Source organism: Podarcis muralis, chromosome 8 (genome assembly GCF_964188315.1).
Source record: "Podarcis muralis chromosome 8, rPodMur119.hap1.1, whole genome shotgun sequence".
NCBI classification, from domain to species: Eukaryota; Metazoa; Chordata; class Lepidosauria; order Squamata; family Lacertidae; genus Podarcis; species Podarcis muralis.
Window position 1 is genome coordinate 62,387,986 of NC_135662.1, and position 17,597 is coordinate 62,405,582.

Genomic DNA, 17,597 nt, shown 5'->3' on the forward strand with positions numbered 1-17,597 from the left:
GACTGCAGTCTAATCGTTCCGGGGTTTTTTTTGGGGGGGGGGGTTTAAAATGCCTATCAATGGGCGCGAAGAATCGCAGCTTTAAAGGTTTAGTCCTTTTATAACAGTTATAAACGCGCGCGCAAGATCTGGCACCAGAAGCAAAGCGAAACCCACAATTTATGCCTCTCCTCAATTCCCCCCGCCCCGTGTCTCTGCCCGCCCCCTTAAAGTTCTTTCTCATCTTTACAGTGGTCACCCTCAGGGCAACACTGTGCGGGGAGGAGGCACGGTTATGCCCACTTAACCGATGGGGACAGTGGCTGCCAACATTGCTGGAAGTGTCGCCAGCCACAACCGGATGTGCGAGTCTCCCTCTCCTTCGGAAGGTGGCGCTGTAGCGTTCCAAGGATGCCTTGCTGGAAGGGGGTAAGGGAAACTCAGGCCTGGGTTTCCCAGAATCCCGGATCCAGAGGTTGCCTGCGTATCTTGCCTTTCTTGGAGGAAGAAATGCTTTCGCAGCCTCCAGATATTTTGGACTACGACACACACAAGCCCCACCCAGCACCGTGGGGATTGTATACACTGTACTGCAATCCAAAATATCTGGAGGGCACCAGGTTTTGGGAGGCTAATTCAGCTGCAATTCGGCACCTGACCTAAGGATAGATTGTCCAATCCCGGCTGGCAACCGCCCAACAAGTCCTGCCGCAGGAGACTCCTCCTGAGTTGCTTTGCAGGTGGATTCCAGAGATCGGAAGCGAAGAAGTGTGAAAAGCAAACAAATGCTTGGAAGGCGAACGTTTGTCAAGTCCCTTGACGGCTATTGGCTGACACAGATACCAGGAAGGAACCCGCGGGGAGGATTCGCTTTTTTGCCTAGAAAACGTTCTTTTAAACTAAAGCCGCTGTCTTAGACACCTAGCGGAAGCACACGTTTAGGGGTTTGGGGTTTTTTTTTTGTAATGTGGCAATCCATCTCAATATTGTTGCATGCAGGCGAGGATCGCTTTGTATAGGTGTTAAAAACTCCGTGCCTGGAATCCTTTTGCCTGAGTTTTCTGTGCACAAGGAGATTTGCAACTGCATATTCCTGCATTGCGTGTTCTGAGAATATCATTCGCCAGTCTTTCACCTGCGGTCTGAAATGGTCTATGCTCCAATAACACTTTTTACTGGGCGATGCGCTTTTTGTCTCGACCACGCTTCCCCATCTGGTGCCCTCCAGGGAGTTTGGACTCCGCTCACCATCATACTTGGATCCCGCTGGCTGGGGCAAATACGAACTGGGATCCAAAATCTGTAGAGCACCAGGTTGGGGAAACCTGACTTTGAACACACCTGGCGTGCCTTAAGTAAGACTTGGTGCACTGGTCGTGCTTCATCGAGGAAGTCTTACTTTTTAGAAATTCAAATGTAGATTAATTTTGTGACTGGTTTTAATTGAGGCTTCTGCTGACTGGAAAGCACGTTATGTGCTGATAGTCTTTTTGCCAAGAGTATATTTCCACATCCAAAAAACGTTGGAGGTAGCTTTCTAAATGATGCGGGGGAGGGGGAGGGTTGCGTTTCACTCGAGAGAAATTGATCTCCTGATAACCTACTTGCCGAATGCCGCCTGTGCTGCCAAATACTCATTTCAACATCTTTGCTGATCTTTGAAAGTAAGATGAGAGCACCCCAATAATATGCCCTTACTTGAAGTAAGTCACACTGTCCAAAGGTGCACTCTCAGGTAAACGTGCCGACGACTGCAAGTGCACAGCGGGAGCTTACACAGAGGTAAACTGCAGCTCTTTCAAGGGAGTGAATCCCATTGAACACAGTGGGAATTACTTCCGAGTAAACCTAAATAGGGATCGGGCTGCCAGGTGTTGATCTTTGTATAGGAAAAAGGGAGTGGGTGGTGCTGTGGTCTAAACCACTGAGCCTCGTGGGCTTGCTGATCGGAACGTCGGAGGTCCGAATCCCCTCGACAGGGTGAGCTCCCGTTGCTCTATCCAGCTTCTAGCAGTTCAAAAGCACACCAGTGCAAGGAGATAAATAGGTACCGCTGCTGTGGGAAGGTAAACGGCGTTTCCCCGCTCTCCGGCTTCTGTCACAGTCCTCCGTGCGCCAGTAGCGGTTTAGCCATGATAGCCACATGGCCCGGAAAGCTGTCTGTGGACAAACGCCGGTTCCCTCGGCCTGAAAAGCGAGATGAGCGCTGCACCCCATAGTAGCCTTTGAGTGGACTTCACCGTCCATGGATCCTTTGCCTTTTTTGCCTTACCGTTGTATAGGATTGGGAAGCATGGCTGCAAGCATCTGCAAACTTCCCTGGGTAACCCTATCAAACAGTGGCGAATAAACATGCGTAGAAGCTTGGAAACAGTTCCGATTTCAAATCAATTGAATCTACTTAGGTGCGTTTAGCATGCGCATCCGGCCTGAAGAGCTGAATAAAGTTACACTGCAGTCCTTGAAAATGCTCAGTCTGTTGCAATCAGCTTTAAACAATCGCTTTTCTCAAGATAAATTGCTCGAAATCCGCAGCTGGTTACAATACCAGTTCCATTCACCCTAATGGGGATTTCTTCTAAATCCAGTTCTAGAGCCACTGAGTTGAAGATCGAGTTTGTAATTCATCTGGAACTACAATGCCACTCCTACACACAAGAGGGACGGGCTTTAAGTTCTTCATTCGTGGTTGCAGATGATCAGCTTGAACGCGATAGAAAAAAGATCCACGTTTCCCCAAACTTTACTTTCCCAGTCATGAGGAAGAGCTGTTTTTCGAAGTTGTCAGAAAGCGAAACTTTCAAAACTCTCTGCTCTTTTGGTCTGCAGAAGAGTCCAGGTGAACAAGAAAAGAGGGTTCCTTGCACCTTTAAGGGCTGTGCAGGAGAAGCGGCGTCACCCGACTTCCTAAGACAAAAACAAAATCCCCACTGAGTTGTTTTTTTAACACACCCTTGGGTCCGACCTAGAGAAGGGAGTCATCCTTAAGTCCCATTGAGAAGAATGGGAGTTGCATGTGTATTCACATATAAATGCCAACGTCTTATTTGAGGCTGACTCCCCCCCCCCCCTCAACCCTATGCATGTTTACTCACAAATAGTAAGTCCTAAGAGGTTTCCTCCGCCTGGTAAGAGTCCATAAGACTGCGAGCCTCTGATTATCCAAGGGGGTGACTAAATTTGCAATCCTATCCATTGACTTGAAGCGAGTCCTCCTACCGAACTCAGTGAGACTTACTTTTGGGGAGACGTATAGCTACCTCGGCCAAAAAAGCGAGATGAGTGCCGCAACCCCAGAGTCGGCCACGACTGGACCTAATGGTCAGGGGTTCCTTTACCTTTATAGGATTGCGCGCTAACTTGTCAGGAAATCTCTCCGCTTTGGCGACCCCTGGTGGATACGGTGAACGTCGGTCAACTTCTACTGCTTCAACCAAGCAGTGAAACTCCCATAGCAGGTGGGGGGGGGGGGGGCAGCAGGCTCGTTCTTCTGTGAGTGCCTTACCCTACCGATTAGTCAGCACTAAGGCTTAATCCGACCCCAAAACTCTGGCCTGCATAAAGGTCCCGCCCTGGAACACGCAAACGTTGCAAACGCACTTCACATTTACGAAGTCTGTGTTCACACGGTACATTTAAAGCATGTTCTAAGCACTTTCTTTCCCTCCAAGAATTCTGGGCTCTGCAGTTCGTTAAGGTTTGCTAGGATTTGTAACTCTGTGAGGAGCAGACTGCGGAGCCCAGAAATCTCGGGGGGGGGGGAGAGAATGTGCTTTAAATGTATAGTACACAGACTAAGAATAACTACTATTCACTGCAACTGGAGGTGCCGAGGACTGAACGTGTTCTAGGGTCCCTCCCCTCTTATTTACCCAGGAGTAATTGCGTTATTTCCAATGGCAGTTACGTCTAAGAAAACCTGCGTAAATATCGGAATCCTAGATTGCATAATTTATGTTAGCACCTCAAACAAGTAGAGCCTGACACCCACGTCAGTGGGTGCAGCGTTTGCCCTTTTCTAGGGTTATAATCCACCCCAAAGCATGGTTTTGGAGTAACTCCAGTAGAACACTTACAGCCGGGTTTCAGGGAGATCTCACCAGAGTAAAAGGCTCGCAGAGCAACATTCGTGCCCGATAAACGTCACGGGCTGGAAGGTTGCGCGGGACGCAAAGCGAAGCGCTCGTTGAATCCCATTGGCTTCAATAGACGCTTCACATTCCAGTTAAAATCAAAGGGACTTCAAGGTGGTTTGCTTTGATTGCATAGCTTGAGTCTTTTCGGATTTGTTTTTTTATGATTGTGTATTTAAAACGTTTTTTTAAATTTTCCTTAGGGGGAAAAAGCAACACTCATACAAAACGCTTGGGAAAGTGTGTAAAAGGGAGGAAGACCCAAGTATAACATGGATTGCATTTTAACATGGTATATAATCTCGCTCTGTTTACTAACACTGACCTACCTCTCAGGGTTGTCTTGAGGGTGACAGCATAATTGTCTTGAGGGTGACAGCATAATTCACGAGGGTTACTCTAAATGTACATATTATTTATAACTAATGCTCAGATTATATGTTAAAGATAAGTAAACACAAAACTGGATAAGAGAGGGTTCATATACAATACGTAGAAGCCTCTTTCCCACTGTAATGTGAAAACCCGGAGGGGCGGGGCGGGGCGTGTATACACACATATATAAATGCACACACACACGTACACACGTACGTATATCTAGGGACAATTAGCCCTGCCTGAAGGCGTATCAGTCTCCCTTATAAGCAAAAAAACCGAGGCTTGTTTACTTCCGAGTAAATATATTTAGGATCGAGCCGTCACCCACTGGTCTTCAGCTCCGCATTGCCTCCAGGTAAGTGGGTTTGTCACTATAACGAGGGCAGTAATGTGAGCAACAACCCGTCCTCTCTATCTATCGCTCAAATTACACACCAAACCTCATTCAGTTCAGACCTTAACATGTTCCGGGATCCAGATCCCGTTGCTTGTCTGGATTGCTCGTGACCCAGAACTTTTTTTTTTTAACAACCCCTTTCCTCCACCCCCAAATTCATCACGTGAAGTGAACGGACAGGGCCACGATCTCTAGCCAAAAGGCAACTCCGGAGGTAAACCCTGCGCTGAGAATCTTTGCGCAGAAGCCGCACTGAATGAGTCCAATGGGGTTCACAAGCGCGTGCGCCTAGAACCTCAATCCCCTTCGCTTTCTACCGAGGCGTATTTGAGCCTCCCCCGCTGCAACCCGTGGACGTTTCACGATGGAAAACAGTGGGAATTCCCAGCTGAACTCCTAGTCCATTTATAAGGATCCTTGTTGAACAGGGAAGTTCTTTATGGAAAGTATTATTGCCTTCCCTCTGATTTTTGAGGGTGATCATTCCGCAACAAAAGGCTAAGGAGTGGACGCTTCTATAAACTGCCTCAAACACTTCTCTATCTGCGCAATCTTATACAACTCTACCCCGAAGAAACTCAATGTGAGTTCAAGGGGCTTCCAGATAAATGGATATAGGATTGTATATAATGTCCTTCTAATGTCTTTTCTTATTTTGTGGGGCGAGAAGAAAATTACGCAGCAGACAATGGATTTATTGAGGGAGGGCGTCTTGCTCCACGGGCAGCCTTGGCCAATATTCAAATGCGTTTTAAGTCACAGAAGAAGCTGCGTTTTGAAGTGTGTCCTCTGGTTTCCTCGCCTCCGTCCCTCTCCCCGCACAAGTATTTATACGGTTTTTCCTCCAGGGCGGATTAAACTTTTGACAGGACGGATAAGTGGTGATTTCGCCTCCTTTGATGCCGGGATTGCTGTGTAAACAGAAGGAAAATCTCAGGCTGATAATGGCCATGCCTCCGCAGCAACTTGCGAAAGCTTACAGAACAATCCTCCCGCTCCAATTGCGCCGCAGGGGAGGGGGAAGAAACGCCCCCCCTCTCCGCGCGCGCACTTTGAAAGGATCCACAGAAGAAATAATCGCTGGGTAGGGGGTGAGGACCCAGTGCTGGGTTAGTTGTATTTGTTGGCGGATGTAAACCAAAATACTGGGGATTAAACCAGTTTTAATCCCTTGCCCCCACTGGGCTTTAGTTTAACGGAGTTAGATCAGGCTGCCTGGAAAGTCGAAGTCCACTCCTGTCGGCTGCAGCGACTCCACTTCCGGACAACTGGTTATCTGTTTAGGATCGGGCGCAACGTTCTCTTCTGCGGGGATGGCAGTTCTTGGCCAGTTCCTAGGTAGCAAATGGGAGGGTGCGAGAGAAATAAAATTCTACGTTATAATCTCACCGGGTTTTTTGATTAAACGCACAATTCATGGGCCAAGGCTATGGGGCCATCATAGGCCGCCGCTTGGACCACTTTTCCGAAAAGGTTGTGGCCTTTTACGGTCCTGTTATGCAGGTTTCCTCTGGAATAAGTCCCAGTAGAGTCAAAGGTACTTACTCCCAAGTAGCAGCCTAAACAACAACAACAACAACAACAACAGAACCATAAACCAAAGGAGGAGCTAGTGAGGGTATGGTAGGCGATATAATAGTTTTTGCCAATATATTGCGGATGAAGTGGAGGACTCAGACTACATACAGTGTACTGGGGCCAGAAAACCCCCTGACACCCTTGTGTTCACGTGTAGGTTACATGAGTGGGAACCAGCGGTTTCAGAGCTGCAACCTGGGAAAACATCAATGAAATCCGAGGAGATGTAGGCAGGCACGACGACCCAGCCAGCCAACTATTTTTATGTCTTCTTGATTTCGAAGAGAGGCAGTGAATCCCTCAGCTGAAGCCAAAGAGATCTAAAACAGTTCAGTGTTGGCTGGATCGTGTCCTTTCTCCTTTCAGTTATATCTGTATAAGTATCAAGATTAGATTTTGGCTAGTCTGCACTGAGTACTGTGGAAGAAACCTACTGAACGCAGCACTTTAATTTTGCTCAATTAATTTTGCTACGAGGCAAGCCCTCCCCTCAAGGCTTACAATCTCCAAGGTGCAAAAGTGTAGGTTCCTTTGAGGTGTCACCTTCAACCTCCTTTCCACTGCCAAAGAGGCGCGTTTATGGTTCTTTCCCAGATCCTTGCTAACTTTTCCCCGCCCCCCCTTTTTTTGGCCCAAGGTAGAATCCCACCTTTGAGAGCGGGAGAGAAATTAATGCAACGTCTCTACCTTGCCGGCTGTTACAGTCCGACGATCTAAACGTATCTAACCTCGCATAATGCGGATCGCGTGTTTCCCGGTTCACTCTAACTGCAGCAGGTCGCCCCGAGGCGCTGGGACTGGGATGAAGTCGAATAGTTTCTGCATGGGCGCGGCTAGGCTGAGAAATTCCCGCCATCTACGATGGTCCGCGCGATTCCCCGGGAGATTGGGGATTCAATCCACACAGTTCAAGGGTATTTTCTGCCTCGGACCCCCATCCTAAGACTAGCTTGGAAATGATGTCCTGTTGAATTGATTTTGGCGCCGATCCAGGTGAAGTTATTGACGGCTCGGTTTCCATGGAGCACACTGCATCCAGGGCTGCAATACGCATTTACCTCCGAGTAAATCCCCTTGGATTCAGTGGGACTTCCTTCGGGATACATAGGCATAGGATTGAACCTGGCTTCAGCAGGAATAGGGAGCAAGACTAGGACCAGTATGTTGTTCTGATGACGATGACGATCACCCAAAGTCCAACATTAGCCCAGATTCGTGGTCCCCCGCGTAATTGGGGGAAGCCGCAGCGCCTAGCACTATTATTGGCTCTAAATCTATGTTAAACAATAGCTGCGCGATTCACACGGACTAGCGCCTCAGTCACATTTATTTGCTTGGGGCAGATTTGCGCATAGCTTAGTCCACATACTTCAGGGCTGTGGGGTTTTGTTGTATTTTTGTAAATGCAACCGTGACTCTGTTAACAAGTAAGTAAAGGTGTGCCTCTAAGAACAGGAGGAGCTAAAGAATGTGTGATCAGTACCAGAATCAAGCTCCTAAGTCATTTGACACTAAATAAGTCAGTCAGTCCACCCCATAAACGCCCTTCCCCTAGCAAACTAATTTTGCTGCTCTTGGGATTTGGAAACCCTTGCTGATCTAAATCATCCAGAGATCTACCAGTAGATCCCAAACTACCTTTTGCTCATCCTGACGAGAAGCAAGATAAGGGGTCATAACGTTCTAAGAATGCAGAGAAAACTTTTTTCCACTTGTCCCATATACTCCAATGCAACTGATTGGCCGTCAGTTGCAGACTAATGAGATTGCAGCACACCAGAAACTTGTCGGTATGTAGGCTGCAATCCTATGCCCACTGATTTGGCTCCAAGGGTCGCTAGATGTGGCGACATCCGCTGGTTTAGACGGCTAAAAAAAGAGATGTGTAGGGGGGGTGGGAGTGTCTATTGCGAGGTTTTCCAAACGGAATGATAACTCAGTGGAACCTCCAGTAACAGTAGAAGTATATATTGCTGGGAATCAGCAAGGAAAGGTTGCCAGTTTCATGTTGCAACAGGCAGAAACTCGAAAAGTGGAGTATCGGGTGAGTTTCATACATTCTTGAATCAAGTTTCCATTGCTTGCAATAGGAATTTATAATCCAAGCAATTGGTTGGTGGTTCAGGAGGTACATCCCACTGCATCCCAGTAAAGGGTTTGAAGTCTCCGCTATTTTTTTGCAGATACCCAAAATGGAACACTACAGGGGTCCGAGCCGACTTGCACCCACAACCATTATTATTATTATTATTATTATTATTATTATTATTATTATTATTATTATTATTATTAATATTATTCCCCGCCCATCTGTCAGCCTTCCCCCGTTGAAGTTCCTAACGACTCTCACCTGTTGCTGCGCCCTCTGAACAGCCTACCCTGCAGCGGGGTGAACCTGTTCGCGCTATTGCTGTCCATGGGGAGAAATGGGGCAGACCCGGACGCTTCTTTTCCGATTAAACCGCGTCCTCTCGCCCTTCTCCAAGGGTTTAGAGCCACTTAATATAACTTTTTTTATAGGACGGACCAGGTGCAGAGGGAAAATTTGATGCCACAGAGATTCGCACATGGGACTGGATCTAATCTCGTTGATTTTAAAGGCTTGCCAGTGGGCGTTGGTGGGACTGAGACTCACAAGGGATTTCGGCCGGAGACCTTTGAAATCAGCAATCCCAATGGAGAATTGACCAGGGGGGAAATCCGTGAGCTGGATTCATTCAGAGCATAGCTTGGTTCTGAGCCCTCCTGGCGCTCAAAGCACCGTGGTGAAGATGTTGCCAGTGTTTGGTGGTCATAGGTGGCTGTTTCGTTGCAAATATCTGATTTCTACTTCCCAGCCCGCCCTGCCCCCTCCGCAGGGATAGAAATCTCGTAATTGCTAGTCGGAAGAACTCTTTGCCCTTCGGAAAAATAAAGGACGCTCCCTTAAAATAAAATTTAAAAATCGCTTAGCTACCTGAACCCCACTTTAGGGCGCGTGCAAAACCTCCCTCCTTTGGGGAAAGGGATCTTTTCCAAGGAGCCCCTTGCGAAAAACTTGTGTAAAAACTAGGGCCCCGATCCGCAACCCAACGCAGCTGATGTAGGTCTGGTGACTTAAAGGGTCTCTCATTCCCTGCTTAAATTGGGGTTGTTTTGAGCAGCAGTGGCACAGTTAGGGCGCTGTGGACTCTGATTCGTGGTCCCGTGAGGAGGGAAGGGCGCGAGTTCCCTTTTTAGACAGGTGAGGTGTTTTGCTTCAAAATGTGAGAAGCCGGACCTGTTGCCTTTGGGAAGCTCTCCTGCTCCTTCTGCTGGTTTTGGTGGGGCCTGGATTTCCGTCCCAAGGTCCTGCGCCCTGAAGGAATCACTGGTGAACAGGATCCAAAGCGCGCTTTCAGTCAAATCCTACATACATGGCTAGCTCTCTCTCTAATGCCTTCCTTCCTTCCTTCCTTCCTTCCTTCCTTCCTTCCTTCCTTCCTTCCTTCCTTCCTTCCTTCTTCTTTCTTTCTTTCTCCCTCCCTCCCTCCCTCCCTCCCTCCCTCCCTCCCTCCCTCTCTGATGTCCCACTCTTGCTGAAACTCAGAAAACGGGACCATGCAACTGTTCCCCCTAATTCTGAAATTGACCAAAGTCTCTCTGTCTACCCAGAGAGAATCACCTCGCGGCTATGCAGGTTCTTTCCCGTCCTTTTTTCCAGGTATTTAGGGAGAGGGCAGATTCTACAGACGCCACTGACCCTAAACTTTTTACGGAGCTACTCTAGAGTAAAACTTATTTCCTAGCCAAAACTTATTTCCTAGCCGAGATCCGGCTCAGCGCATCGAGACCAGAGCTGAAAAGGAGAAAGGAGCGTGACTCTCTTTTTATTACCGCATTTCCCTTTCCACCTACAAAGTTTCATCTTGATACAAGCACAGTTCCGCGCAGATCTCTCGTCCGATACTTGCACACAATGGCGTCACAGGAAGTGCGGCTCCCCCCTTTTTTTAAAACTCTCGGGAAAAGAAGGCTTTGAAAACTCCTAGACCTAGTCTGAAGATTTGTTATTTATTTATTTTGTGGGAGGAAGTTTAACATTTTGTGGAAAGTCTCTGAAAGTTGGTAAAACGAAAACTACAGTTTGCGGTGATCTGCTCTGGCTCTGCTGCTCGCTCGCCGTAATTAGGTGAAAAATATCCTTTCATACATTTAAGCAGACCCAGCTTCTTCTGGAACAATAGTGGAAGCCCCTTGTTCACTATGGAAAAGTGAAGCCAGACGCGTTTGAAAAGACCCCGAACACTTAAAATATTAAACCCATAAAAGATGCTGCTTTTAGTTGTCTTATACCCCATTCCTCCATTCTATTATCACTCCAACAGCTGCATTGTTTCGGTAAACAGAGTCCGTGCAGAATTTAACAACCCGATCCACAATTTGAATTAAACCCATGAACGGCGACGATTTAACAGAATCGTGCCTCTCGCTGTAGCAACTGGAACCCGCAATTCTTCCGCGTACGCAGCACTGTTTTTACTGCCTCCCGCGCCCCAGGCTTAGTTTTCCAAAAAGTCTTAACTGTCTTGCTAACGGATACCGAACACATTTTAAAACAATCCCCGCTTTATTTAAACGTGAGAGATCCGGTGCATATCATCTCTGCTGCTGCTCTGGCCCTCAACTCGTCCTACAGCCCCGGCTATTTTGCGCCAAAGCCGATCGAGTTCCAATCCGGACTCGACGGGCGCTTCTGCGCAAGTGGGTCGTCTTGGCAAAGGGCCGCGCAAACAGAGCCGCGCGGCCCGCTATCAGAACCAGGGGAAGGGGAATCCTCGCCAGTCATGTCTCAAAGCCGGGGAAAAGAAGGGGGGGGGGTTGGAGAGCAATTGCCCTCCGTTGGAAGCGCGCGGGGGGGGGGGGGGGTTGCTTGTCCCAGCAGACAGCCTCTCTCTAGCGAAGTCTTTATTTTCCCCGAGCAACAGGAGACCTAAAGCACCCAAATCTGCAACTGAACCCCTGTGGCAGTTGCTTTTTCGGCACACAACTCTTCGTCTCTCCTTATTTCTGTAGTTGCCCCCTCCCTCCCCCCCCCAGCTCAAAATCAGGTTGCCCAGCAGCGCCGGCTCCACGCTCCGGATCTCTGGGGCCCGCGGGAGTTAGTTGCCGGTCTCCATCTCTCTCGCTCTCCTTTTTCTTCGCCCACCCACCAATATACACCCAATTTCACTCCCCTGGCTTTTCTCCACACTGCAGCAAAGCCAAACAATAGAAGGAGAGTGGGGGTGAGGGGAGAAAGGCGACGAGAGGGGAAAGAGGAATCCCAGCAGCTCCTCTGACTCCCTGCTGTTTTGATCCCCTCCAGGAGGAGATCAGGACGGCTCCCCGGAGGTGGGAAGTCAAGAAACTCCGCTCCAGAGAGCTGCTGTTTGCTATAAATCCATCATCCGCGGAGACAGGTTGCGAGCTCTGGAAGGGAGCTGGTCGAAAAGCATTCCTGCGCCAGTGCGCAGGCGCGGGCACGCAGCACCCTGCCTTTTTTTTTTTTTTTTTTTTTTTTTGACCAGGTGAGCTCCTCAGGCAGGTAAAAGAAGGCTTTGCCTAAAGAGATCGCAGGAGAGGCAGGCGGGCAGATCACTCCTTCCATGACCGGCAGGGACCTTGTGATAGGCAGCCCGGAGCCAGAATGTCACTCCTTGCGAAAATGGGAGACTGGCAGGTAACGCGATTTCTCTTCTCTCCTCTCCACCCCCGCCCGCCTTTGCTTTTCTTCCTCGTTTTGCTTGGGGATTAAGGATAGGAAAAACTAGGAGGCTCGGATCCAGACCCAACAGACGAAGAGCGACTTGGGGTTCCTCTCTCGGGGCATTTTGGGGAGGACAAGCCACCTCATAAGGACAATTCACAGCGCGTAAAATTGTTTGCGTAAAGGAGACCTTTGATGGCTGCTCAACAGGTGGGGGAAGAGAGCCCACGGAGCAGCAAACGGCGCCACGGGCTTCCTCGTCCACGACAATCGCCCCCACCAACATTTCGAAGGATACTTGCCGCGTGATCGCTGATCTGGCAAACCGGTGGTGGAGTTCTCCTGTAAACTGGTTCTCTTTATGTTGGGCGCCGAAAACTGGTTTGTGTGAAAGGTTTTTAAGAAGGTTTTAATAGACCCAGCCTAAGTTTTGCAGGAGTTCTAACTCTTTAAAGTACTCCAGTTCTGAGCACTTTCAAAGCCGAACGCTGCTCCGCGCTAGACTAGGCCTCGCAGGCTTTTACTGGGTGAAAGGTAGGGGCCTTCTTTTCCAAAGGGAAGCAGGGTTGGGAAACTCTCCCTCTCCGCGTCGAACTTCCATGCTCAACCTGTGGCCGAACTTGCGCCGCTTCCTTGTGGCTCGCGCCTTTTTTCCCCGATTTCAGGCCCCGCAAACAGGGAAAAGTGAACTCGGTGCGCTATTGAAACCGGTGGCTTTTCCTCGTCGAGTAAACGATCCGAGGAAGTTAAAATTCAGCTCTTGCCTTCAGTTTCTTTTATTCCGAATGGTTTTTCAGTACCCCAATTATCCTTTGGGAACGACCGTAAACAGGGGACCCCATTGACTTCACCGGGGAGGTTTACCAGAAGCTAAACTCTCTCCAACTGAAAATCTCCAGGGACTTAAGAGTGCTTAACTTTGGCTGAGTCATGGAGAGCAATTCTAAATCTTTAAGGCATTTGCTTGGGGGGGGGGCGCACACCTGACATTTGTTTGAATGGAGCATAACTTACCTATAAGAAACCTGATCCTAAGCACACTTCCGTGGAAAATGTGTCCAAATGAGGCTGGATAAAAGTTAAGGTTTTTTGTTTGGTCTTCCTATTTTGTCCCTATTTAACAGAATGGCATTGGCTTAAGTACAGCTATGCAGATATTGATCGGGGTCGCAAATATTTATAGTATTCTGAGCCTAACCCCCTCGGACTGAATCTTCTCCCCCCCCCCACCGCGAGGTGGGTAGCCACCCAAGTAGATCTTATTCCGGACTAGTCCCAATTTCATCTTAATCATGCTTTCCCCATAGCGCTGTACAAACAGTACAAACAGTATGGGGATTGTCACAAAAGGTGTGGGCTTTGCAGCACCCCCTCCCCCACTAATTCTAAGGAAGGAAGCGCCACTGATTTCAGCTCAAGGGGACAGAAGACCCTAAGCGATTGATTAGGACCCCGCGTTTTCCTTACATTCCCAGGGCCGGCCATTCTTTCCACTTACTCCCAAGTAGTCGCCTCGCTTTCGACCTGTGGCTCTGAAGTCAACTGGGACTCATCCAGCCGCTATCAGGCGGGCAACAGAAGGAAGGCGCTGCGAGGGAGAGGGAGGAGAAGGCGACGCGGCGCCTTGAGGCCCTTCGCTCGCTAATCTTTATAGATACGCGCGTGTGAGTGCGCGCGTGTGTGTGTGTGTTTAGGTCGGTTTTCTGCAGCCACCTGGGGAACTACTACCACTAGCTTTGGTTCCTGCGAGGGCTTGAAGCCCTGTCCGGCAATGCATTTCCCCGAGTCTTGCAAAAGCTGCACGCCTCTAGCTCTCTGTTGGGTTTCGCAACCGCCGAAGTCTTCGGCGGGAGGGAGCACCCAAAGCTTTGCGAAGTTCCCACACGGCTGTGCCGCCAAGGAGGCGGGTTGGACTGATTCCCTCTCTCTCCGGCAGCGGAAGAGAGGAGAGGAGCGGAGAAAGAGAGAGAGAGATCCACCCCCTTCCCGTGCGTCCGTGCAACCGGCAGTAGTATTGAGGTGTGTGTGTGTCTGTGTGTGTGTGTGTTGGGGGGAATCTTCCACTCCCGTTAGAGCCTGGGAGCCCAGTGGCGCAATCGCCGCTGGAAGGCGCAGGGCCGCGCGCGCGTGCACATTGATCTGCCACCGAGCGCCCTGGCGTCAAGGCAATGTGCGTTTTAGACGGACCCTGGACTCCTGTGTATCAGAGGGGTGAGAGGAAGGGAGACCGCGCCTTAGTCGGAGTGGCCTCTCTCTCGCCACCTCCCCACAGCTCCCTTGGAAGTGGACCATCAACGGACAGTGCACCGACTCTTTTATTCCTAGGAAGAGCCCAGAGGTGGCGAGGGAGCCAGCCAGGCGCGGTGGTCCTGCAGAATCCGATAAAGGGGGCTCACCGTTTTGTGGCCGTCCAGAATCTCTGGGGAAACTCGCCGTTTCTTGGGTCGTCCAGAATCTCTGGTGCCGCGACGTTGACTTGTAGTTGTTTTTTTCCTCTCTCAAAAAAAGAAAAGAAAATCCCTTACCATCCCGATCTACAAGCTGCTTAAGCCGGAACAAACCTGAGTCGATGCCAAATTCTAAATTCTCCAGTGGACCTTAATCCAATTTCATCCGGTTTAACTGGTTTAGGTTCTCCTTTTGGGGGAACTTCAGAGTCTCCCAGACAGGCGAATTGCAGCGCGTTTCCCGTGCAAAGGATGCCTCTGCCTCCTTGGACCTGTAGATCTCGCTGTGGTTCAACAATAGGAGCGCATCGCGGAAGGTTGGTTCTATTCAGGAGGCTGGTCTCGAATTGCAGCTCTAGGTGGCCTCTTTATCCAGACACGTACAGACCCCAATGAGAATGTACGCATGTCGGTATCTGAATCCGCCAAATGCGACGATTCGCTTGTAAAAGGGCCGGCAGCACACCTGCCTTGACACCTGGTGTCTTTTGATCCTGACCTGCAAAGCTGGGAGAGTAGGAAAGATGTTGCTTCTTTGTCTCAGGAAGCACGTTTTCTAGTAAAAGACAGAGGAGGACCCCAACCCGAGCGATCCGAAATGAATCCGGATTAAAAATCAAAAACAGTGTCAGCCAAGGCAATAAATAAATAAAAACCCAGTCCGAAGGGATTTATTATGAAACAGTGTGTTTGAGCTATACAAAGCAAATATAAGAAAGGAATCAGGTGTGCACTCGGGGAGCTGGAGAGGAAGGGGGCGCAGCCGTTCCCATTAGAGCGCAAGGTTGCAGTCCTCACTTTTTTTAGGGGCAAGTTCACATATGCACCTACCTGTCTGTCCCTGGTGTCAGTGCTGATCAAAACAGCAATGCCGGGACCCTGGTCGAACCAGCCAGGATGCTCTGCTCTGCAACCTGCTGTTTAAACCTGAATGCTGCGGGGACAGAGTGCTGTTGAGAGAAAAACACTCTGCACATGCTTATGAGGCACTTTCCTTTTTAGTATGACGTCACATGCTCCAGCATCCGCCCTCGGGTTCCGAAAAGAGAGAGCAGGCAGAAGCCTTTGCATAAAAGAGGGTGAGGGTAACGGGAACTGAAGCTGGATCTCGCAGCTCCCAGTTTAAGCTCAGGTGGCATTGACTCCGGTGGTACTACTGCGTTTCCCTCACATCCTCCATCCGACCCCAAACACGGCAGTCTTCCGGAAGTAAATCTTATTGCCTGTCTGTACTCGTCTGAATGCGGTCTGCTTAGGATCACAGCGCAAAATAGCCTGCGGGCTAAGCGTTTATGCCTTTCTTCAAGTGGCTGAGAGAAAGGTTTGCATGGGGTTCAAACAGGTAGAGTAGGAGACCACTCCCCACCCCACCCCAACTTCCTACACTGTCCACTGTCTCTGCCCTCTGATCGGTTCCTAATACTGTACTTCAGTGGTGCCCTTACAGGGCAGGATTGCGGGGCGTGGGGTGGTGGCAGAAGAATTCAGGACTCCACTCAGCAGAACAAGTTGAAGGGCCCCCAAAGGCGTCAGGGCACATCTTGAAGTAACGATATCCCACCCACCCACTAAGTCCATTAACTCCGGAGTCTACAATTCCCCGAACTGCACCGTCGCCTTTCTTGGCCACAGCTCTCCTCGATTTCTGCCGAACTTGTTCCGAAATAATTGCGCTCAGGATCCCACGCTTGGACAATACTGGCGCAGTCTAGGATTATTTGCACGAATGTATCTTTCAGCCCAAGCGTCGCTTGTCCTTAGAAGCAAAGAAAACCACACAAATACATAATAGACTCTGGGTTGTCCAAACGGCGGGGGGGGGGTGGGAGATGTTAAAACCCCCAGGAAGTGGGCGTTGTTGTTTTCGTCCCCTAAAAGGAGCTGCTGCTTCAAATCTGGTCCTTACGATGTAGGGGGGAGAGTAGGCCTCAGTTTGGCGAAACAAAACCCAAATCAGAAAAGGAAGGATGGAGTGCTTTGCTGGGAACTCCTAAACGCCGTAGCGTTCTTAAGTCAAAGAACTGCAACCCTATGGAAAGGAATCCTATCGAACTCGGTGGGATAGCACTCACTTCTGGGTAAACACGAACAGGACAGGGCTGCGCGGGTAAAACCTTATCACAATCGGGAGTAAACTAGCGCCACTCCCCGCACACTTGCAAACGTGCATAGGATCGGGTTGCACGTTGAGTTCCGTTCGCGCCCATGGGAATGTTCCTTTTGACAGCTTTGCAAGTAAAACTGCATCTAGTTTAAAGTTTAAAAGTTATTTAAAGAGGAGGGAGAAAGCGAGAGGCAGAGAGCAATTAGATAGCAAAAGTAAGAACAGAAGGATGTGAGAACGAAAAAGTAAATGGACTCAAGGTAGAAGATCGCAAGAATAGTGACTTTAAAAACACACATACGCCCCTCCATCACAATAAACCCCTCCCCTCCTGTCTCACCTCCCTCCCTCTCGCCTGCCAAGAGTCCTGCTGTGTTTAAAAGTAGCTTAGCCCAACCCAAACGCGACGGCGGCGGGCGTTTTCTTGGCTACCTGAGTCCATTCGCGCGCAGGTTGTTGCGCAGCGGAGCAATTGGCCTATTGTTGCTATGCTAATGAGGCGATTAGGCTGTTGGTGAAAAGACTCGCTTGGAAAGAAAAAAGGGAAAAGTTTCGACCATTAGAGGGAGATCTCCGAGCGGGCACGGGAGATCTCCTCCTCCTGCTGCTCTTCCTCCTCCTCCTCCTCCTCCTCCTCCTGCTCAAGCACTCCAGCGGGCGCGCTCTGCATGCCAGAGGAGAGCGCAAGGCAGGCAGGCAGGGCAAAAGAGCCTCTTCTCTCTCTTTCTCCTTCTCTCTCTCTCTCCCTCCCTCTTTCTCTTTCTGACTCTGTCTGTATCTGTCTGTCTCTCTCGTTCTCTCGCCGCGCCAATCCATGAAAATGCTTTGGAAACTGACGGATAATATCAAATATGAGGAATGTGAGGTAAGCGCT

At 49.6% G+C, this 17,597-nt stretch overlaps 1 protein-coding gene and 1 long non-coding RNA gene across 4 annotated transcripts in view; one reads left to right on the forward strand and one right to left on the reverse strand.

Annotated features, from left to right (window-relative positions):
* Positions 1-5,979: 5,979 nt before the first annotated feature.
* LOC114600914 (uncharacterized) lies at positions 5,980-15,848 on the reverse strand. The gene is made up of 2 exons (XR_003707694.2): positions 14,569-15,848; positions 5,980-6,221 (listed from the first exon to the last, which is right to left on the reverse strand). It is a non-coding gene; the product is annotated as an uncharacterized LOC114600914 (long non-coding RNA).
* The window catches only part of TFAP2A (transcription factor AP-2 alpha), a 29,353-nt gene continuing 23,782 nt past the window's right edge, over positions 12,027-17,597 (forward strand). The window contains exon 1 of one of the 3 annotated variants that reach the window (XM_028737752.2): positions 12,027-12,145. In XM_028737752.2, the coding sequence (XP_028593585.1) occupies positions 12,113-12,145 (33 nt within the window). In that variant the 5' untranslated portion in view covers positions 12,027-12,112. Of the gene's footprint in view, positions 12,146-17,309; positions 17,589-17,597 lie in introns of those variants that run through there. The other 2 variants (XM_028737750.2, XM_028737751.2) reach the window with 2 other exon arrangements.